This window comes from Delphinus delphis, chromosome 2 (genome assembly GCF_949987515.2).
Source record: "Delphinus delphis chromosome 2, mDelDel1.2, whole genome shotgun sequence".
In the NCBI taxonomy this organism is placed as follows: Eukaryota; Metazoa; Chordata; class Mammalia; order Artiodactyla; family Delphinidae; genus Delphinus; species Delphinus delphis.
This window is the reverse complement of record NC_082684.1, coordinates 113,863,720-113,888,226: the sequence shown is the minus strand read 5'-3', so window position 1 is coordinate 113,888,226 and position 24,507 is coordinate 113,863,720. Positions and strand designations below refer to the sequence as shown.

General features: G+C 38.6%; 1 protein-coding gene across 1 annotated transcript in view; it reads right to left on the bottom strand.

Annotated features, from left to right (window-relative positions):
* MCTP2 (multiple C2 and transmembrane domain containing 2) overlaps positions 1 to 24,507 on the bottom strand; it is a 251,663-nt gene that overhangs the window by 176,557 nt on the left and 50,599 nt on the right. Inside the window, exon 2 of the mRNA XM_060003640.1 lies at positions 14,118 to 14,643. Within this exon, the coding sequence (XP_059859623.1) occupies positions 14,118 to 14,585 (468 nt within the window). The 5' untranslated portion in view covers positions 14,586 to 14,643. The remainder of the gene's footprint in view (positions 1 to 14,117; positions 14,644 to 24,507) is intronic.

Here is a 24,507-nt window from a genome sequence, read left to right as displayed (position 1 = left end):
TTTCTCCATCTGTTTGTCATCTTTGATTTATTTCATCAGTGTTTTACAGTTTTCTGAGTACAAGTCTTTTGCCTCCTTAGGTAGGTTTATTCCTAGATATTTTACTCCTTTTGTTGCAATGGTAAATGGGATTGTTCCCTTAATTTCTCCTTCTGATTTTTTGTTGTTAGTGTATAGGAATGCAAGAGATTTCTGTGCATTAATTTTGTAACCTGCAACTTTACCAAACTCATTGATTAGTTCTAGCAGTTTTCTGATGGCATCTTTAGGATTTTCTATGTATAGTAACATGTCATCTGCAAACACTGACAGTTTTACATCTTCTTTTCTGATTTGTATTCCTTTTATTTCTTTTTCTTCTCTGACTGCCTTGCCTAGGACTTCCAAAACTATGTTGAATAAGAGTGGTGAGAGTGGACATCCTTGTCTTGTTCCTGATATTAGCAGAAATGCTTTCAGTTTTTCACCATTGAGTACAATGTTTGCTGTGGGTTTGTCATATATGGCCTTTATTATGTCGAAGTAGGTTCCCTCTATGCCCATTTTCTGGAGAGTTTTTATCATAAATGGGTGTTGAATTTTGTCAAAAGCTATTTCTGCACGTATTGAGATGATCATATGGTTTTATTACTTAATTTGTTAATATGGTGTATCACATGGATTGCTTTGCATATACTGAAGAATCCCGGCACCCCTGGGATAAATCCCACTAGATCATTGTGTATGATCCTTTTAATATGTTGTTGGATTCTGTTTGCTAGTATTTTGTTGAGGATTTCTACATCTATGCTCATCAGTGATATTGGTTTATAATTTTCTTTTTTTGTGACATCCTTTCCTGGTTTTAGTATCAGGGTGATGGTGGCTTCATATAATGAATTTGGGAATGCTTCTCCCTGTGAAATTTTTTGCAAGAGTTTGAGAAGGATTGGTGTTAGCTCTTCTCTAAATATTTGATAGAATTCACCTGTGAAGCCATCTGGTCCTGGACTTTTCTTTGCTGGAAGGTTTTTAATTATAGTTTCAATTTCATTACTTGTGATTGGTCTGTTTATATTTTCTAATTCTTCCTGGTTCCATCTTGGAAAATTGTAACTTTCTAAGAATTTGTCCATTTCTTCATGATTGTCCATTTTATTGGTAGTAGTCTCTTATAATCCTTTGTATTTCTGTGTGCCAGTTGTGTTTTCTCCTTTTTCATTTCTAATTTTATTGATTTGTGCCCTCTCTCTTTTTTTCCTTGATGGGTCTGGCTAAGGGTATATCAGTTTTGTTTCTCTTCTCAAAGAACCAGCTTTTAGTTTTATTGATCTTTGCTATTGTTTCCTACATTTCTTTTTCATTTATTTCTGATCTGGTCTTTATGATTTCTTTCCTTCTACTGACTTGGAGGTTTTTTTTGTTCTTCTTTCTCTAGTTGCTTTAGGTGTAGTGTTAGATTGTTTATTTGAGGTTTTTCTTGTTTCTTGACGTGAGATTGAATTCCTATAAACTTCCCTTTTAGAACTGCTTTTGCTGCATTCCATAGGTTTTGGGTTGTCATGTTTTCGTTGTCATTTGTTTCTATTTATTTTTTAATTTCTTCTTTGATTTCTTCAGTGATCTCTTGGTTATTTAGTAGCATACTCTTTAGTCTCCATGTATTTCTTTTTTATAGTTTTTTTTTTTTCCCTGTAATTGATTTCCACTGTGGTCCAAAAAGATGCTTGATATGATTTCAATTTTCTTAAATTTTCCGAGACTTGAGTTGTGACCAAAGATGTGACCTATCCTAGAGAATGTTCCATGTGCACTTGAGGAGAAAGTGTATTCTGCCCCTTTCAGGTGGAATGTTCTATAAATTATCAATTAAATCTATCAGGTCTATTGTGTCATTTAAAGCTTGTGTTTTCTCATTTATTTTCTGCTTGCATGATCTGTCCATTTGTGTAAGTGGAGTGTTAAAGTCCCCTACTATTATTGTGTTACTGTCGTTTCCCCCTTTCATGGTTGTTAGCATTTGCCTTATGTGTTGAGGTGCTCCTATGTTGGGTGCATAAACATATATAATTGTTATATCTTCTTCTTGGATTGATCCCTTGATCATTATGTAGTGTCCTTCCTTATCTCTTGTAACAGTCTTTATTTTAAAGTCTATTTTATCTGATACAAGTATTGCTACTCCAGATTTCTTTTGATCTTCATTCACATGGTATATCTTTCCCCATCCCTTCACTTTCAGTCTGTATGTGTCACTAGGTCTGAAGTGGGTCTCTTGTAGACAGCGTATATATGGGGCTTGTTTTTGTAACCATTCAGCCAACCTGTGTCTTTTGGTTGGGGCATTTAATACGTTTACATTCAAGGTTATTATTGATATGTATGTTCCTATTACCATTTTCTTAATTGTTTGGGGTTTGTTTTTGTGGGTCGTTTTCTTCTCTTGTGTTTCCTGCCTAGAGAAGTTTCTTTAGCATTTGTTGTAAAGCTGGTTTGGTGGTGCTGAATTCTCTTAGCTTTTGCTTACCTGAAAAGCTTTTGATTTCTCCATCGAATCTGAATGAGATCCTTACTGGGTAGAGTAATCTTGGTTGTAGGTTTTTCTCTTTCCTCAGTTTAAGTATATCCTGCCACTCCCTCTGACCTGCAGAGTTTCTGCTGAAAACTCAGCTGATAACCTTATGGGGATAACTTTGTATGTTATTTTTTGTTTTTCTCCTGCTGCTTTTAATATTTTTTCTTTGAATTTAATTTTTGTTAGTTTGATTAATACGTGTCTTGGTGTGTTTCTCCTAGGGTTTACCCTGTACGGGACTCTCTGCGCTTCCCGGACTTGGGTGACAATTTCCTTTCCCATATTAGGGAAGTTTTACACTATAATCTCTTTAAATATTTTCTCAGAACCTTTCTTTTTCTCTTCTTCCTCTGGCACCCCTATAATTTGAATGTTGGTACGTTTAGTGTTGTCCCAGAGGTCTCTGAGATTGTCTTCAATTCTTTTCCTTCTTTTTTCTTTATTCTGCTCCTTGGCAGTTATTTCCACCATTCTGTCTTCCAGCTCACTTATTCGTTCTTCTGCCTCAGTTATTCTGTTATTGATTCCTTCCAGTGTATTTTTCATTTCAGTTATGTGTTGTTCATCTCTGTTTGTTCTCTAGTTCTTCTAGATCTTTATTAAACATTTCTTGTATTTTCTCAATCGTTGCCTCCATTCTATTTCTAAGATTCTGGATCATCTTTACTGTCATTACTCTGAATTATTATTCAGATAGATTGCCTATTTCCTCTTCATTTATTTGGTCGTGTAGGTTTTTACCTTGCTCCTTCATTTGTGACATTTTTTTTTGCTGTCTTATTCTTTTGTTTTTTGATGGGTGGGACTGTGTTCCTTCCTGTCTTACTGGGTGTTTGGCCTAAGGCTTCCAACACTGGAGCTTATAGGTTGTTGGGTAGAGCTGGTTCTTGGTGCCAAGATGATGACCTCTGGGAGACATCACTCTGATGAATATTCCCTGGGGTCTGAGGTTCTCTGTTAGACCAGTGGTTCAGATTTGGAGCTCCCACCACACAAGCTTCGGCCCAACCCCTGCCTCGTGAACCAAGATTCTGTAAACTGTGCAGGGTGGCAAAAAAAAAAAAAGAGAGAGAGAAAAAAAGAGAACAAAGAGTAACAAACAAATAACAAAGAGTAAAAACTAAAATCAGACTAGGAAACTAACAGGTATGTTAGAAAGAGTATAAAAATAAAAATATAGATGAAACAACAACTGGAAGGGAAAACAGAACCACAATAGTAAAATAGAGGAGAAGAAAAAAAAAGGGGGGAAAAAGGCGGAAAAGGCCTTGGCTGTGGAGGGTAGGGCCTAGGCAGAGGCAGGGTTTGGGCAGCCAGCAGGGCCTGTGCTTAGGACCCACAGGGCTGGAAAAGGCTGTGGGGGGTGTGGGGGCTGGGGCTTAGGCTCAACGGAACAGAAGGGGCCCCGGCCTATGGTCTCATAGGGTGGGGGACCCCGCCTGGGAGCCCAGCAGGCTTCCAGGGCCTGAGTGGGTAGGGCAAACACTCTCCACTCCTCTCACGCTCCTCTGGTCCTGGAAGACCCCTCCTGCCTGTCTCTCCTGTTCTCCCCCGGCCTCCCTCCTGTGCCCTCAGGACCAAGACGGCCTGGAGGGGGCCTCTGAGGGCATAGGACTTGGCCCAAGAGCCAGGTAGACTTTCTGGGCCTATTAGGCAAAAGATATGCTCAGTGCACTCCCCCCTGATTTGAGCCCCCAAGGGTCCATCCAAGCATGGTAACCCCTCCCCCCCCCAGCCACCCCTCAAGGGTGCCAGAACTCTTCATCCTCCACTTCTCCTCCCCCCTCAGTCCCCCCATGTCCAACCAGTTCCCTTGGGGATTCCTCCCTTCTCCATGGGCATCAAGGTCCCCCACCAGCATCCGGCAGGCACCCTAGTTGTGGGGAGACGTGAACTCCACGTCTTCCCACGCTGTCATGTTGACTCCACCCTCCATATTCAATTTTTATACAACTTTTTAGGAGGTTATTGATCATACAATCAAGGTATACACATTTCTTTTTCCCCACCCCCAAGACTGTTCACTTAAACTGATTACCCTGGAATATTATCTAATATACAAAATATAAGTCAGGTGTGTGTATGTGCATGTGTGTGAATACACATATTCACTACCTATCCACCAGCAAAGTAAAGCCCAATGCTTGTTTTTATAAAGTTTGAACTTTCAAACCCAGCCCCACCTATTCATTTATACATTGCCTATGTACATATCTATATATATTTCTACGGCTAATTTCATGCTACAACACCAGAGTTGAGTAGTTACCACAGAGAGAGATCTATGGCTCACAAAGCTGGACCTATTCATTACCGGGTCCTTTACAGAAAATGTTTACAACCTTGGTATAATGAACTTTTCTTACCATATTCAGTAATATTTCCTTACTGACCTTCCATAATTGTTTTCATTACCATTAGCAGTAGATACTTTAAAAGATTAACAGTACCCCCTTTACTTTGCTTAGTAGTTCATAACTGACAAACACACACTCCTATTAACTTCTTATAAGGGGTCTATGGGCTGTCATTAGTAATTTACAATGTACAAATTGGGAGCCAGAGCTAAGAGGCTAGATGGTTGCCAAAGAGAAGCAAGAGAGTTAGCCCTCCATCTGAGTCCTGGGTATCCACTCTTCACTGAACCACAACTGTGCCCAAAACCAGAAGAATGCAAAAGCAGGACACCTCATCTGACATACAGGCAGGCAGCTCTGCCCAATAGTAGACAAAACTCTGGAGTCACAGAGACCTGGATTTGACTTCCACTTCTGCTACTTCTTGGCTCTGTGTCCTTGAAAAGTTTACTTACTTAAAGTCCATGACCATGGGAACATCTCTAAAAGGGGCATAAAAAATATCCTTATAAGTTATTAGGAGAAAAATTCATTCATTCAAAGCTATCTACTGTGTACCTTCTTTGGGTCGGACACTGCACAAGGCTCTTTGTATAAAGAGTGAGCCCAATAGATGTGGTCCAATGAGATGACATTTACATTGCACTTTGCAGAGTTTCTTACACATAACCTCTCAGAGTGCTACTGGATTGGTGTTGCCACTATTATTTTTATTATTATGAGGACAGTGGATGTGTTTGGGAAGACTAGAGAAAACAACTCAATGAAGGTGGTCAGCAACCCAAGTCCCTCCCTTCATTCTGACCATTCCTTCCTCACTGACACTGTTATGATGACAGATAGACAATCAAGGTATAACATATCTCGGGACAGTGCTGTCTTCCCCTCTCCACACAGCTTATCAACCTATGCCCGCTTCCTCCACAGTTCCGATCCGAGGCAAACCCACTTATTGCTATTCCCGGTGTTCACAGCAGGTACAGCAAGCACCGCTATATGCTATTGATTCTTCCCGCCCTGCCTGTGAGCAACACGGCACCAAGCCCATAGGGTTCCTTTGAAACTGCTCATCCAGCACCCTGGGTAGTTGTTATGGTAGCAGAGTTGCCTGGCAGGATGGGAAAGCCCACGTGATACATCCTCAGAAGTAACTGACACCTCCTACCATCCTCTCCAGTCACACTGCTTTCCTGCTCTTCCTGACAAATACCAGGCACGCTCCTGCCTTCCTGGAACCTGCACACTGGCTGTTCTCTCCTTTAGAAATGCTTCGTCTCCAGATACGCTCATGACTTGCTTCCTTGCCTCCTCTAGGACTTTGTGTAAATGTTATCTTCTCAGAAGAGATATTTCCTGACCACTGTGTTCAAAATGGTCACACCTCCACCTGAGCACTCCTCTGCTTTATTTTTCGCCATTACATCTATCACTTTCTGAATATATCTGTAGCCCGTTGCCATCTAGAACAGGATCTCCATGAGGAAATAAACTGTTGTCTCTTTTGTTGACTGCTGTGTTCCCAGTGCCTCAGGACAGGATCAGCACGTAGTAGGTATGGGAAGGAGGGGTGGAAAAAGAAAAAAGGGGTCAATCCCATGAAGCACCCTGGGACATGGTTTACATATTTGTCTCACTGACCCCATTTATGTTGAGCAATGATTTCTGAGACAAAATAAAAGTAGTAAAGAACACATAATTGAAGTGTAGAGAAATTGACGCACTTGTTTAATTCTGAAAGCCGTAGGTTGTTTCCTCTCCTCTCTGGTTTGTCATTTTGCTTCTCTGTGGTCACTAAACTGAAGCTCTGTGGTTGCCAAGCAGTTTCTGGAACTATCCCAACAGGGTGCTTCTCTAAACCACTCAGCTCATCCACTTAAACTTGCACCAAAGCGAGTTGTTTAAAATTCCAACTGTCAAATAAAGTGTTAGGGAAGGATGTACCCCATTGTGGGATTACATGGATGGTGGGGCAGGGATGGTAATAATCCTTCCATTCAGGATTACTGGCTATAGACCATGATAATAAGCCATTCCACCACCATAATTATCCCTGCATTTAAAAAGGGCACAGTGGACAAAGAAAAACATACATCTTCCCTTGATGATCAACATTTTTTAGATTACCAGCTCTGAGTTCTCCCAACATGCAGATGTGCATTTCTCTAAAGCCCTAATGTACACAGTTTTATGCACAGGCTTTGGATTCAAACAGTACTGGATTTAGATCCTGGCTCTGACACTTACTAGCTGGATAACATTAGGCAAGTCATTCAACCTCCTTGGCCCTCAATTTCATGCTGAAAAGGTAACGATAAAAATAATAACGGTAATAAATACAACCATAATCATAGCAGTGAGTCCTTGTTAGGCACTTGTGACTGCCATGTACTGGGCTAAGGGCATTCTATTTTGCTAGCATCATGAACAGCAACCGTAACTACTCGGATTTACTCCCCAACCACTTGGGTCTTAACCTCAAAACACATCCTCTTCAGGCCTTTCCGACCACATACTCAGAGCAACCACTCCCCTCTCACCTCAACTGGTTGGTTATCTAGCACTCTCTAGAGACTGCCTCGTCGTGTTGGTCACTGTTTCCAGTACCTCATCTAATCTCAATTCCATCCTCAACACTGGAGATGAGAACCAGAGGGGACTCTCTGTATTCTCTAAACACTTAACTGATTTTCCAAGGCATGAGAAAGTATCTTGCAAAATAACTACTGGCGGGGAGAATGCTGACACGAGAAGGAAGTAAGAAAAAAATAGCAAGATAAGAAGAAAAGAAGGAAAAATAAGCTACTCTCCCTCTGAGTCTCCTTAATTTTAGTTTCTTCATATTGAATCTGACATTGGAGAACTCCTTCAGAACTCATCTACCCACTCAGGGCCTCCATGTATCACCACCTTCCCCAACCAAACTGAATTTCTTATGGCCCCACAGCACCTAGCAGTCAACTTCAGACACAAAGTGAATCAAAATATTTTACATAAGCAAGGTTTACAGAAAGGCTGGGAGAAGAAGAAGACAGCTTCCAATCTGACAAGAGAGGCTGACTTCTACACAACTAACCAAATACAAGGTGGTGGTGGTGTTTGGCAGTAGGGTGAGATGCCCTAACCGCCTCCTAAGCCCCAAGTCTTGGTGATGAGACCAATGGAAATGAAACGGTAAGACTACCTTTTGCCCATCAGAGGTGGGACATACACAGCCACCTACTGGAGACAATCTGGTTGTCAGGCAACCATGATAGGCTATCAGCCTGAGTAAAAGTGACAACATACAACTATGGTAATAGTTGTTAATAAAATGACGTGTCAACCACAAAAAGGGAGAGGTCCTGCAAGGAAGCCTAGGTAAAAGTTTGGACCTGCCCATTTGAACCCTATGGAGGGAAGAGGAAGCCTATCCCACAGGACTTTAAGAATCTCGGCTTCATTGGCAAAGCAGGTTGGCATGTGGAGATGGATGCAATGGGTCCTAGCAAACAAACTGTGTGTCAAGTTCTCATCTACAGCTCAATCCCTCCTGAGAAATGGACAGCACACCAGTGTAGAACCTACCCGTTGTCCGTTCAGTGATTTATAGAGCAATGTCCTGACTCTATGTGACTTCTCATGTAAGCTGACTTCAGGGAGTTAATACACCTAACATGGATTTTTCAAGTATTTCCAGGCCCTGAAATAATTCTTTTTCCCAGCAAGTTAATGAAGTAGGTGTTGATTATGATCTGGCTTCCAAAGTAACTTGACAGCATTGAAACAATGAGCTATTAATGTCAAAATGAGCATTAGAGTTTATATAGTACTTAATTCTCACTAAAAATTAGTTGTGATTGTCATTTGCAGCTTAGTCCCATGATCATTTGTTTATCATGAGTCCGTCCTCAGAGCCAGGGGGCCACTGGACAGTTAATACAGGTTTTGGAACTTGCGACCTTCTTAGGGTCTTATCCAATGACACTCTTGCCCAGCACCAATATGCCTTCACATCTCAACCTCCTCTACCTGTTCTAATCCCTTTCTCTCTACAGACTTCTACAGAAAGCAGGATGAGGTCAGCGCTCAGCAACAGTAAAAGTAGCGATGCTTGCAAATGAAGGCAGGAGGGTCATATTGACTGTAGAGTTGGGAAAAGCACCACAGAGAAGGAAGATTTCAGCTGGGCCTTGAAAGATGAGAGGAAGGAAGAAAAAAGGGAGGAGAAGATGTAACATGGATAAATGAAAATTTCATAGAACATTAGAAGTAAAGGAAGTAAAACAGTCCAGCATGACTCACAGGTTTTTTTCCTCTTGAGCAAATAGGTGAATAATGGCGATGTTGCCAAGAAATGATGGTCTGTATTTGGGGGGAACTCCAGGTAGACAGTGAATTCTGTCATGAGACAGGGGTTCTGTGGGGTATCAAGTACAATATGAATCCAGGGCTCAAGAAAGAGTCTGGAGACATGGAAGCAACCTAAATGTCCATCAACAGATGAATGGATAAAGAAGAGTTGGTACATATATACAATGGAATATTACTCAGTCATAAAAAGGAATGAAATTGGGTCATTTATAAAGACGTGGATGGATGTAGAGAGTGTCATACAAAGTGAAGTAAGCCAGAAAGAGAAAAACAAATATTGTATATTAACTCATATATGTGGAATCTAAAAAATGGTATAGATAACCTTACTTGCAAAGCAGAGATAGAGACACAGACACAGAGATCAAATGTATGGACACCAAGGGGGAAGTGGTGGTGGGATAAATTGGGAGATTGGGACTGACATATACACACTACTATGTATAAAATAGACAACTAATGAGAACCAGCTGTATAGCATAGGGAACTCTACTTAATGCTCTGTGGTGACCTAAATGGGAAGGAAATCCAAAACAGAGGTGCTATATGTATACATACAGCTGATTCATTTTGCTATACAGTAGAAACTAATGTAACATTGTAAAGCAACTATACTCCAATAAAAATTAATTTAAAAAAAAAAAGAGAGAGAGAGTCTAGAGAACCCCTTCTATCGGTGTGTCGTTTATTCTAAACCTACCTCCTCCCGTTTTGGTTTTATGGATGGTTGGAGCACCTGCACTGACTATTCCAGTCTCCACCTGGTCTCTACATTCTCACATCCATTATTCCTCTTCCCTCACACTTAAATTTCTTTGCCTCAAATTCTTTCCCCCGTAACTGTCAGCCAACACTTCATTTCCTTTGCTGACACTGGCAGGACTAGAAAGTGACTGCAGGACATTCAGGCAATACTGCTGAAGCTCAACCTGGCACCAAGGCATCGGGCACTAAAACGTGAGACAAACCCCCATGGGTGCCTCAGACCACAGATGTTCCATCTCTCACCCCCCTCTGGAAAGCTCCACATGAAATAAGTTACACCAAGGATACTGGCAAGCATCCTATTAAACTCGTTGTCCCCTGGGCTTGTCACATGCCAATCCCTACCTTCTTCCTCATTTCCTCCCCCATTTCATGAAAGCCGTAGAACTCTGTTTGCTCTTCATTAGGAAGAAACAGATAAACCAGATCTAAGACAAGGACTAACCAACTCCAGAACTCACAGATGACAGGAATTCAGCAGGGCTTCCATTCATTTTATTTTTTTTAATAATTTTTATTGGAGTATAGTTGCTTTACAATGTTGTGTTAGTTTCTCCTATACCACAAAGTAAATCAGTTATATGTATGTGTGTGTATATATATATATATATACACATATATATATATATGTATATATATCCCTCTTTTTTTGGATTTCCTTCTCATTTAGGTCACCACAGAGCATTGAATAGAGTTCCCTGTGTATATTTTATACATAGTAGTGTATATATGTCAGTCCCAATCTCCCAGTTCATCCCACCTCCCTTCCCCCCTTGGTATCCATATGTTTGTTCTCTACATCTATGTCTCTATTTCTACTTTGCAAATAAGTTCATCTGTACCATTTTTCTATATTCCACATATGTGATATTATACGATATTTGTTTTTCACTTTCTGACTTACTTCACTCTGTATGACAATCTCTAGGTCCATCCATGTCTCTGCAAATGGCACAAAAACTACCATGTGACCCAGCAATCCCACTCCTGGGTATATACCCAGAGAAAACCAAAATTCAAAAAGATACATGCACCCCAATGTTCACTGCTGCACTATTTACAATAGCCAGGTCATGGAAGCAACCTAAATGTACATAAACAGAGGAATGGATAAAGAAGATGTGGTACATATGTACAATGGAATATGACTCAGCCATAAAAAGGAACGAAATTGTGCCATTTGCAGAGACATGGAAGGATTTCCATTCATTTTAAAAATACATAAAGAACAGACTTGTGGTTGCCAAGGGGGAGGGGTTTGGGGGAGGGAAGAGGTGGGAGATTGGGGTTAGCAGATGTAAGCTTTTATATAGAGAATGGATAAAAAACAAGGTCCTACTGTATAGTATAGAGAACTATATTCAATATCCTATGACAAACTACAATTGAAAAGAATATTTTAAAAAAGAATGTGTATATATGTACATATATATGTATAACTGAATCACTTTGCTGCACAGCAGAAATTAACACAACACTGCAAATTAACTATACTTCAATAAAAAATGTTTTAATTCATAGATAATAAATTCAGATTTTAAATGAGTATTCAACTTGGGCTCTACACCTGTCTAAATCTCTCTATATCTTCAGTCAATACTATATAAAAAAGAGTTCCTTGATGGTATGATGAGTTTTTTCCAACAGCACAAAAAAATGCTGACTTTAAATCATAAACTGAAAAGAAGTCAAAGAGAAGACACTAAGAAAAGCCCTATGAATGCACACACTGCCATCATTGATTTCTCTATTAAAAAAACATTGATGGAGCACATACCATGGGCCAGGCACGGAGCTGGGCCCTGAGCAAAGACAGTTAGACAAGACTTCCCCAGTCACATCACCTGAAAATTAACATAGCCTAGTGCAAAAGAGAAGCAAGGGAGGGGCTAACTTCTGTGCCAAGTGATGAACTGGATCCTCAGGTAGTGGGAGCAGCCCACCCAATACAGGGGGAGGGAGAGGAACGGGGGAGGAGCAGTGGGTAGGTGAAATAGTGCACCTGACCACAAGTGATCCTACAGGCCTGATGAGCTACAGCCCCGTCTCTCCATCCTCTGCAAACAGCTCACCAAGCAGATAAATGGCAATGAGGGGCCACGGAAGGCAGAGTCAGTCTGTCTATGTCAATTATTTTTAGCGCAGGGGAAGAGAAGCAGATTCTTTTTCAAGAAAGAAGTTTTTAGTTGTTGTTGTTTGTTTGTTTGTTTAATGGCTGAGTTAAATCACACTATCCAGAATAACCTAAAGGATTGCACATTCCAAGCTCTTCTGCATTTAGCTGGAGAAGAGAAAATAACCACTACCACCCATCTGCAAACCATCCATCCTCCACCATCACATCACTGACAGCCCTCAGCACAGCCCACAGTGACTGCAGATACATGTCATGTCAGAAAGCCCTCCAGCCTTCATTCAAGGAAGAGCAGAATGCTCACCACCCTTGACCACCACCCATCCACACTTCAGGCCTGTGTTTGTCATATTTCCTCACCTATCAAATCCTACTTATCCTCTGTGCCAACTTGAACACTGTCTCACACATGACAAGCCCTTGGATCCCCACATATGATCTCCTCCAACCTCTGAGCTGCCAGGAGAAAGGCTTGAATGTTTTGTACAGACAGCCAGCCCCAATATCTCTTTGCCTCTTATGCTACAATTAATGCTATGTCCTTATAGATCACAACTTGAAGGCAGGGTCACATTCTTATCCATCTCTTATTTCCAATAGAATCTTTATGATGCCCGAGTTAGAGCAGGCATTAAATATTTATAGTCAGCGAAATAGTTTAACAGCACTAACTTTTAAAACAACTTACTCTAACTTGAGTTTGTTAGCCTATCAAGGCCAAGAAGCCCTCCTATTTTTTTTTCTGGTCAGTTAATAAGTAACAAGAAGATAAAGATTAACATTAGTATACAATTTAACATCTTACCTCCTTCATACTAAACTATGAATTAGGAAATACGTTTAAAAATTCACTTAATTTATGTTTTGATTAGTGGAAAAAGATATTTCAAATTTACAAATAACAGTAAACATCAAAAAAAGTTACAAAAACAATTTCATAAATGTTAATGGTTATGAAACTAATAGTTAAGTCATTTAATGGTTAATGGTATCTTAACATAATAATGCTTCCGAAAGAATATGGTCTTCAAATATCCACAGTCCCACTCCCCAGTGAAATCTAATTGTATGGCATAATTAAGAGGCTTTGGTTCTAAAAATAAAATCAAAATTCCTAGTGGAATAACCAGTTTTGTCCATAATTTAACACTAACCTAGAATATAAAAAAATTAAGCCATTGCCTCAACACTGAAACCTACTTCCAGTGCCATAAATGTAAGATTTTTTTAAAAAGCTTATTAAACCGATTATCCTTGTAGTTATAGTTGGTCATCTGATGATTACGTTTAAATTAAATTCATCCTAGAAATATAATATTTGCCGCATAATTATATTTGGTTATTTTTACCTTATAGAAATACTAAAGCTTTACAAAAATCACTGAATTGATAAGAATTTGTTTCCCTTAATATTTGGCTTTCTTTTCATTTTTAGAGGAGGCAAGTGAAGTTGCCCACAGGTAAGTGTGCACAGGAGCAGACACTCACGCAGGTACGTACTTGTGAAGGAGAAGAGAGTTCCAACTCTCTGGCAGTCAAAAGGAGACACATATTCTTACATTTCTTAGGAATGCGAATATGCTTTTTTGTCTGTGGGTAGTGGAGACAGAGAGATAGAAACAGACACACATTTCAGCAAAAAGTTAAAGTTATGCTCTTGATTTCTTTGCCAGGAGATGGAAAAAGGAAAACTCATCCAACAGGGCTTTTAATGCCTTGAAGTATTCTAGGAAGGTTATTTGTAATACTTTTAAAAGACATAGAGATCAACCCCCAAACAAATGGGAACACTTGGTACAATCAATATTACCTTCGTTTAAATTCTTATAAATGACATCCTCTCCATGCAAGCTAACCACAAAAATAAATCCTAACCAAATTTTTCAAGGGCACTGAATACACTTTTAAAAAAAGAAAAAAGACAGACAAACAGGAAAATGCCCAGCCCTGGTCTCACCTCTGGCCCTTCTGGCGCATCCTCTCCAAGGGGAGTTTTCTGGAGCACATCAAAGATGCCATTGCTGGAAGCCCTCCTGTCCTCGGCAGGAGAGGCATAGGTCTCCTGCGAGTCTGTTTCCACTACATGGAAGTGGCCTGCTTCTTCCTGGCTCCATTCCAATTCTTCTTCAGACTGTTTCAAAGAGCTACTGCTACTTTTGGGAACGATCCCTGCCGTCGACAGGCTGCTGGGCACCGAGGTGTAGGACGACTGGGGCCGGGAGTAAGGCCGCCCCTCGGGGGCCAAGGCCTCAGCCTCCAGGAGGTCAGGGACGGAGAGGCTGAGGCGACGGTCCAGACAATGCCTGGCCCGTAAGTCCAGGGGTTTGTCTGAGTTCTTTTTCACCTTCCTCTTGCTCAGGTTGATTAACAAAGGCCTGGTCCGCTGTTTTAACGAGTCCCAGACAGAAGGTTTATCCAGATCCATGGCTGCATGAAGACCCAGGAAGTCACTCTGGGAAAGAGTGCGTCTCTACAGGCCCTTCCTAGGAAAGAGAAGACAAAAAGAAAGAACATGAAGTTGCTGTCAGGGCACATCAAAGTGGAAAACATGACTCAAGAATCTTACCCTTCCATTAAGTGATCAAGATCGAAACATTTGATTGGTAACATCTACAAATATCAGGAAAAGCATTCTTATGGAACTGAATTTTTAAGATCTTTTTATCAGAGTAGTTACAGAAAAGTTAGAGCAATGAACGCATGAAACTATAAGGTTGACACAAAAAATGTGACATTAAAAGACTGTTTTCTGTGTTTGGCTTATTTCACTCATTGCACTCCAGGTTCATCTTTGTTGCTGCAAATGACAGAATTTCCTTCTTTTTATGACTAACTAATATCCCACTGTATATACCACATTTTCTTTATCTATTCATGCTTCAATGGCCATCTAGGTTTTTTTCCAAATTTTGGCTACTGTGAATAATGCTGCAGTGAAAAGGGATGCAGATATCTCTTGGAGATACTGATTTCATTTCCTTTGAATATATACCCAGAAATGGGATAGCTGGTTTAATTCTAGTTTTTCGTTGTTTAAGGAACTTCCATATTGTTTTCCATAATAACTAGACCAATGTATATTTCCACCAACAGTGTGTAAATGTTCCCTATTCGCCACACCCTGGCCAACACTCATCTTTTTCTTTTTTATTTTTATAATCACCATGTATTTTTGAAATTTGCTAAGAGAGTAGATCTTAGGTGTTCTCAGCACACACACACACACACATAAAAATGGTAAGTATATGAGGTGATGGAGATATTAATTAACTTGATTGTGGTACTCATTTTGTAATGTATATTAAATTGACCACTGTATACCTTAAATATATGCAATTTTTATTTGTCAATTATACCTTATTAAACCTTGAAAAAAAACAGGAATAAAAATAAAAAGTAAATAAGAAGGCTTCTTTCTTATCTCCTCTCAAGAGAAAGCAGAGCAAAAGACATTTACTAGAAAAATAACAGCATCTTTTAACCAGTATGTTCAAGGGAGTCCCTTTCTATGTCTCTAAACCCAGAGTCAGCAAACAATTTCAGTACAAGGCCAGTTAGTAAATATTGTAGACTTTGAGCGTGAGATGGTGGTCAAACTACTCAACTCTGTTGTTGTGACACCAAAGGAAACATAGATAATACCAAAATGAAAGAGTGTACCTGTGTTCCAATAAAACTTTATTTATAAAAACAGGCAGCAGACTGTAGTTTGTCAATCCTGCTTTAAGCTTATCATCTTCCCTTCTAGAGTTAAGTGTGCACTTTGAAGGACAAACAACTGCTCATATCAACTAGGATTCCATCTAGTATCTTTAAAATTTATATTAAAATAAGGGTGAGAGGTCTGCCCTTATTCCAGTGTACCAGATCAGAAGAACTGGCAAAACTTCTAGAATGGAAATCTTAAGAAAAGCCACCTTCAGAGCTGCAGCTTGAGAATGAAAGATTTAGAGAAAATGTTTCCCACTAACAGTTGGGTGTGAGTGATAGGAATGCTTCACAGACAAATATGATACATTATGGTGAATGCCATGCAAGAAAGGAAGTAATTTAAGATATAACAAGGCGGACGCATTAGGAACCAGATTAAAATCAAATTTGGAGCAATAACCCTTATTCTCTGTGTCAAGTGCCTCAGAATAAATCTTTCCAATATGAAAAAGTACAGTGTGATCAAGTCACTCTAATTTGGCCTGTACTCACATTGCCACATTTGGTTGAGGACAAAAAAGACCAAGAACCATGGCAAAAAGCATTTTCAAAAATCAAGGACTTCATGCATTTGTACCCAGCCCAGGATATTTAGTCATTGGGAAGTCACTGCCTTCTGAAGATCAGGACAATATGACTCTACAGCTCTACAGCATCCCAGGATGAACTTGTTATCTTCAGTAGGCAATGCGGAGATGAATGGATTCTAGAGACAGACTCCACAGGTTGGAATTTTACTTTTTTATGTTCTACTTAGGTGTACTATCACACTAAGTCTCAATTTTTTCATCTATCCACTGGGGATTGTATCACCTAGTTTATAGACAAAATGAGATAAAGTGTTAAGCCCCAGTGTCTGAGTATCTGATACAGAGAAAGTGTTCAGTCAGGAAAAGCTACTTTTTATTACTACTGATAATACTATCATAAGGTCATATTTTGATATCTTAAATCAAGTTACTTAAGAGCTGTCTCATTATAATTTCCATTTTTATACATAAGTTTAAATATAACTACCTCATAGGGATCTTGTGAGGACTGAATGAGTTAGTCCATAAAAAGTACTTAGAATAATGCTTCACACAGAGTAAATATTTAATATTACAATGTTACCCAGCTTTTAAATTCATTTCATCCTGGGTCATTCCTGCTTTAAAATTTTTAAGTATTTTACAACTCTATGCTGCTTTTAAAACTGCTACTCTAAACATAAATTTGTATTTCACATTAGCAAGACACAAGTACATTATTTAATTCACATCTTATAGTTTAACTTGCAAATAAGCTCAAAACGATTGTTTCTCTGTTCATCTAGAAATATTTTTAGTCAATCTGCATTTAATGGAGTGTTACATAGATATCTATTAGATCTAGTTGGTTGACAGTTTAGTTCTTTTATATTCTACTACTTGTTATTATTGAACAGGTGTTCGTATTTTAGCTATAACTGTGAATTTGTCTATTTCTCCTTTCAGTTATGTCAGTCTTTACTTCTGTATTCTGAAGGTCTGTTGTTTTTCTTTTATTTTTATTCATGGAAAGGCATTTTATTTTAAATATGGCAGTGTGTACATGTTAATCCCAAACTCCCAATCTATCCCTCTCCACAACCCTTCCCCCCACCCCCCCACTCCGGTAACCGTAAGTTCATAAGTTCATGTCTCTAAGTCTGTGAGTCTGTTTCTGTTTTGTAAATAAGTTCATTTGTATCATATTTTTTAGATTCTGCATATAAGCAATATCGTATGCTATTTGTCTTTCTCTGTCTGACCTGCTTCACTTAGTATGATAATCTCCCGGTCCATCCATGTTGCTGCAAATGGCATTATTTCATTCTTTTTAATGGCTGAGTAATATTCCATTGTATATATGTATCACATCTTCTTTATCCATTCATCTGTCGATGGATATTTAGGTTGCTTCCACGTCTTGGCTATTGTAAACAGTGCTGCACTGAACACTGCGGTGCATGTCTCCTTTCAAACCATGTTTTTCTCCAGATATATATGCAAAAGTGGGATTGCTGAATCATATGGTAGCTCTATTTTTAGTTTTTTAAGGAACCTCCATACTGTTCTCCATAGTGGCTGTACCAATTTACATTGCCACCAACAGTGTAAGAGGGTTCCCTTTCCTCCACACCCTCTCCAGCATTTATTGTTTGCAGATTTTTTGATGATGGCCATTCTGACTGGTGTGAGGTGATACCTCACTGTAGTTTTGATTTGCATTTCTCTAATAATTAGTGATGTTGAGCATCTTATCATGTGCCTCTTGGCCATCTGTATGTCTTATTTGGAGAAATGTCTCTTTAGGTTTTCTGCCCATTTTTTGATTGGGTTGTTTGTTGTTTTGATATTGAGCTGCATGAGCTGTTTGTAAATTTTGGAGACTAATTCCTTGTCAGTTGCATTGTTTGCAAATATTTTCTCCCATTCTGTGGATTGTCTTTTTGTTTTCTTTATGATTTCCTTTGCTGTGCAAAAGCTTTTGAGTTTAATTAGGTCTCATTTCTTTTTTGTTTTTTTTTCCATTACTCTGGGAGACAGAAAAAGACATTGCTGCGATTTATGTCAAAGAGTGTTCTACCTATGTTTTCCTCTTAGAATTTTATAGTATCTGGTCTTACATCTAGGTCTTTAGTCCATTTTGAGTGTATTTTTCTGTATGGTGTTAAAGAATGTTCTAGTTTCATTTTTTTACGTGTAGTTGTCCCTTTTACCCAGCAACATTTATTGAAAGACTGTCTTTCCTCCATTTTACAGTCTTCCCATCTTTGTCATAAATTAATTGCCCATAGGTGCATGGGTTTATTTCTGGGCTTTCTATCCTGTTCCATTGATATTTATTTCTGTTTTTGTGCCAGTACTGAACTATTGTTTTTTGTATACATGTCACAGTTAAAACAGTTCTCTTCTTGCTGTTTAAATCCATTCTGACAATCTCTACTTTGTAGTTGGTTTGTTTAGACCATTTACATTTAATGTAATAATTGATATGTTTGTACTTAGGTCTAGGATTTTATTGTTTCCTGTTTGTTTCCTCTGCTACTTGTTCTGTTTCCTCTTTCCCGCACTGTTTAGATTTAAACATTTTCTTAGTGTGACATTTTAATTTATCAATTGTGATTTTTGACTATATCTCCTCATGTAAATTTTTGGTGGTTGATCTAGGGGTTACAACATGCAGAGTTAACCTTTTATCCTTTACTTGGAATCAATAATTCAGCACTCCAATTGGATTAGAAAAACCAAACCACAAGCATTTGTTTGCTATTGCTGCTATAATTTTTTTAAAAACCCACAAACTTAGTGGTTTATTGACATAAATTTATTACTTTTCAATTCTGGATGTCAGAAGTCCAATACACATTTCATCAAGCTAAAATCAAGGTGTTGACAAAGCTGCATAATTTCCTGGAAGCTCTGGAGAAAAATCCGTGTCTTGGTCATTCCACACAAAAAAGTCCTCATTTTCTTGCTGGCTATCAGCTGAAGGCCTATTGCAACTTCTAAAGGCTGCCTAAGTGCCTCGGCTCTCTTCTTCACCTTTAAAGACAGAAACTGCCATGAAAGTCCTTCTTAACACTGCAGCTCTCTGATGCAGTCTTCTGCCTTCCTCTTCCATTTTTAAGGACTCATGTGACATGATTGGGTGAACCAGGATAGTATATTCTTCCCATCACAAGATTTGCAGCCATAAAAAGAAAAAAAAAGAACTTTGTAGAGTCGTTTAACATCTTTATTGGAGTATAGTTGCTTTACAATGGTGTGTTAGTTTCTGCTTTATAACAAAGTGAATCAGGTGTACATATACATATACCCCCATATCTCCTACCTCTTTCGTCTCCCTCCCACCCTCCGTATCCCACCCCTCTACGTGGACACAAAGCACCGAGCTGATCTCCCTGTGCTATGCGGCTGCTTCCCACTAGCTATCTGTTTTACATTTGGTAGTGTATATATGTCCCTGCAACTCTCTAACTTCATCCCAGCTTATCCTTCCCCCTTCCCGTGTTCCAAGTCCATACTCTATGTCTGCGACTTTATTCCTGTCCTGCCCCTACGTTCTTCATAACAATTGTTTTTTTTTTAGATTCCATATATATGTGTTAGCATACAATATTTGTTTTTCTCTTTCTGACTTACATCACTCTGTATGACAGTCTCTAGGTCCATCCACCTCACTGCAAATCACCCAATTTAGTTTCTTTTTATGCTGAGTAATATTCTATTGTATGTATGTGCCACATCTTCTTTATCCATTCATCTGTCAATGGACACTTAGGTTGCTTCCATGTCCTGGCTATAGTAAATAGAGCTGCAATCAACATTGTGGTACATGACCCTTTATAAATTATGGTTTTCTCAGGGTATATGTTGAGTAGTGGGATTGCTGGGTCATATGGTAGTTCTATTTTTATTTTAAGGAACCTCCATAGTATTCTCCATAGTGGCTTTTTCAATTTACATTCCCACCAACAGTGCAAGAAAGTTCCCTTTCCTATACACCCTCTCCAGCATTTACTGTTTGTAGATTTTTTGATGATCACAATTCTGACAGGTGTGAGGTGATACCTCATTGTACTTCTGATTTGCATTTCTCTAACGATTAGAGATGTTGAGCATCCTTTCATGTGTTTGTTGTCAATCTGTATATCTTCTATGGAGAAATGTCTATTTAGGTCTTCTGCCCATTTTTGGATTGGGTTGTTTGTTTTTCTGATATTGAGCTGCTTGTAAATTTTTGGAATTGATCCTTTGTCAGTTGCTTCATTTGCAAATATCTTCTCCCATTCTGAAGGTTGTCTTTTCATCTTATTTAAACTTTCCTTTGCTTTGCAAAAACTTTTAAGTTTCATTAGGTCCCATTTGTTTATTTTTGTTTTTATTTCCATTTCTCTAGGAGGTGGGTCAAAAAGGATCTTGCTGTGATTTATGTCATAGAGTGTTCTGCCTATCTTTTCCTCTAAGAGTTTTATAGTATATGGCCTTACATTTAAGTCTTTAATCCATTTTAAGTTTATTTTTGTGTATGGCATTAGGAAGCGTTCTAATTTCATTCTTTTACATGTAGCTGTCCAGTTTTCCCAGCACCACTTACTGAAGTGGCTGTCCTTTCTCCATTGTATGTTCTTGTCTCCTTTATCAAAGATAAGGTGACCATATGTGCGTGGGTTTATCTCTGGGCTTTCTATCCTGTTCCATTGACCTATATTTCTGTTTTTGTGCCAGCACCAAACTGTATTGATTACAGTAGCTTTGTAGTATAGTCTGAAGTCTGGGAGCCTGATTCCTCCAACTCCATTTTCCTTTCTCAAGATTATTTTGGCTATTCGGGGTCTTTTGTGTTTCCATACAAATTGTGAAATTTTTTGTTCTAGTTCTGTAAAAAATGCCATTGGTAGTTTGATAGGGATTGCACTGAATCTGTAGATTGCTTTGGGTAGTATAGTCATTTTCACAATGTTGATTCTTCCACTCCAAGAGCAGAGTATATCTCCCCATCTGCTTGTATCATTTTTAATTTCTTTCATGAGTTTCTTATAGTTTTCTGCATACAGGTCTTTTGTCTCCTTAGGTAGGTTTATTCCTATGTATTTTATTATTTTTTCTTGCAACTGTAAATGGGACTGTTTCCTTAATATCTTTTTCAGATTTTTCATCACTAGTGTATAGGAATGCAAGAGACTTCTGTGCATTAATTTTTTATCCTGCTACTTTACCAAATTCATTGATTAGCTCTAGTAGTTGTCTGGTAGCATCTTTAGCATTCCCTGTGTAGAGTAGCATGTCATCTGCAAACATTGACAGCTTTACTTCTTCTTTTCTGATTTGGACTCCTTTTAATTCTATTTCCTCTCTGATTGCTGTGGCTAAAACTTCCAAAACTATATTGAATAATAGTGGTGAGAGTGGACAACCTTGTCTTCTTCCTGATCGTAGAGGAAATGGTTTCAGTTTTTCACCGTTGAGAATGATGCTGGCTGTGGGTTTGTCATATATGGCCTTCATTAAGTTGAGGTAAGTTGCCTCTATGCCTACTTTCTGGAGGGTTTTTTTTTTTTCATAAGTGGATACTGAATTTTGTCAAACACTTTTCTGCATCTATTGAGATGATCATATGGTTTTTCTTCAATTTGTTAATATAGTGTATCACATTGATTGATTTGTGTATATTGAAGAATCCTTGCATTCTTGGGATAAACCTCACTTGATCATGGTGTCTGATCCTTTTAATGTCCAGTTGGATTCTGTTTGCTAGTATTTTGTTAAGGATTTTTGCATCTATGTTCATCAGTGATATTGGCCTGTAGTTTTCTGTTTTTGTGACATCTTTGTCTGGTTTTGGTATCAGGGTGATGGTGGCCTCATAGAATGAGTTTGGGTGTTTTCCTCCCTCTGCTATATTTTGTAAGAGTTTAAAAAGGATAGATGTTAGCTCTTTTATAAATGTTTGACAGAATTCACCTGTGAAGCCATCTGGTCCTGGGCTTTTGTTTGTTGGAAGATTTTTAATCACAGTTTCAATTTCAGTTATTGTGATTGGTCTGTTTATATTTTCTATTTCTTCCTAGTTCAGTCTTGGAAGGTTGTGGTTTTCTAAGAATTTGTGCATTTCTTCCAGTTTGTGCATTTTATTGGCATATAGTTGCTTGTATTAATCTCTCATAATCTTTTGTATTTCTACAGTGTCAGTTGTTACTTCTCCTTTTTCTTTTCTAATTCTATTGATTTGAGTATTTTCCTTTTTTTTCTTGATAGGTCTGGCTAATGCATTATCAGTTTTGCTTATCTTCTCAAAGAACCAGCTTTTAGTTTTATTGATCTTTGCTATCGTTTCCTTCATTTCTTTTTCATTTATTAACTGATCTGACCTTTTCTTTCATTCTACAAACTTTGGGTTTTTTTTAATCTTCTTTTTCTAATTGTTTTAGGTGTAAGGTTAGGTTGTTTATTTGAGATGGTTCTTTTTATCTTTTTTTTTTTTTTTTTTTTTGGCGGTATGCGGGCATCTCACTGTTGTGGCCTCTCCTGTTGCAGAGCACAGGCTCTGGAAGCGCAGGCTCAGCAGCCATGGCTCACGGGCCTAGTGGCTCCGTGGCATGTGGGATCTTCCTGGACCAGGGCAGGAACCCGTGTCCCCTGCATTGGTAGGTGGACTCTCGATCACTGTGCCACCAGGGAAGCCCAGTTCTTGTTTCTTGAGGTAGGACTGTATTGCTATAAAATTCCCTCTTAGAAGTGCTTTTGCTGCATCCCATAGGATTTGGGTCATCGTGTTTTCACTGTCATTTGTTTCTAGGTATTTTCTGATTTCCTCCTTGATTTCTTCAGTGATCTCTTGGTTATTTAGTAGTGTATTGTTTAGCCTCCATGTGTTTCTATTTTTTACAGATTTTTTCCTGTGACTGATACCTAGTCTTATAGTGCTGGGGTTAAAAAAGATACTTGATACAATTTCAATTTTCTTAAATTTACCAAGGTTTGATTTGTGACCCAAGATATGATCTATCCTGCAGAATGTTCCATGAGCATTTGAGAAGGGAGTATATTCTGTTGTTTTGGGATGGAATGTCCTATAAATATCAATTAAGTCCATCTTGTTTAATGTATCATTTAAAGCTTGTGTTTCCTTATTTATTTTCATTTTGGATGATCTGCTCCTTGGTGAAAGTGGGGTGTTAAAGTCCCCTACTATGATTGTGTTACTCTCGATTTCCCCTTTTATGGCTGCTAGCATTTGCCTTATGTATTGAGGAGCTCCTATGTTGGGTGCATAAATATTTACAGTTGTTATATCGTCTTCTTTGATTGATCCCGTGATCATTATGTAGTGTCCTCCTTTGTCTGTTGTAATCGTCTTTATTTTAAAGTCTATTTTGTCTGATATAAGAATTGCTACTCCAGCTTTCTTTTGATTTCTATGTGTATAGAATATCTTTTTCAATCCCCTCACTTTCAGTCTGTATGTGTCCCTAGGTCTGAAGTGGGTCTCTTGTAGAGAGTATATATATAGGTCTAGTTTTTGTATCCATTCAGCCAGTCTGTGTCTTTTGGTTGGAGCATTTAATCCATTTACATTTAAGGTAATTATTGATATTTATTTCCCTATTACCATTTTCTTACTTGATTTTGGTTTGTTACTGTAGGCCTTTTCCTTCTCTTGTGTTTGCTGCCTACAGAAGTTCCTTTAGCATTTTTTGTAAAGCTGGTTTGGTGGTGCTGAATTGTCTTAGCTTTTGCTTGTCTGTAAAGGTTTTAATTTCTCCGTTGAATATGAATGAGATATGTGCTGGGTAGAGTAATCTTGGATGTAGGTTTTTCCCTTTCATCACTTTAAATATGTCCTACCACTCTGTTCTGGCTTGCAGAGTTTCTGCTGAAAGATCAGCTGTTAACCTTATGGGGAATCCCTTGTATGTTATTTGTTGCTTTTCCCTTCTGCTTTTAATATTATTTCTTTGTATTTTATTTTTGATTGTTTGATTAATATGTGTCTTGGCATGTTTCTCCTTGGATTTATCCTGTATGGGACTCTCTGTGCTTCCTAGACTTGATTAACTATTTCCTTTCCCATATTAGGGATGTTTTCCACTATAATCTCTTCAAATATTTTCTCAGTCCCTTTCTTTT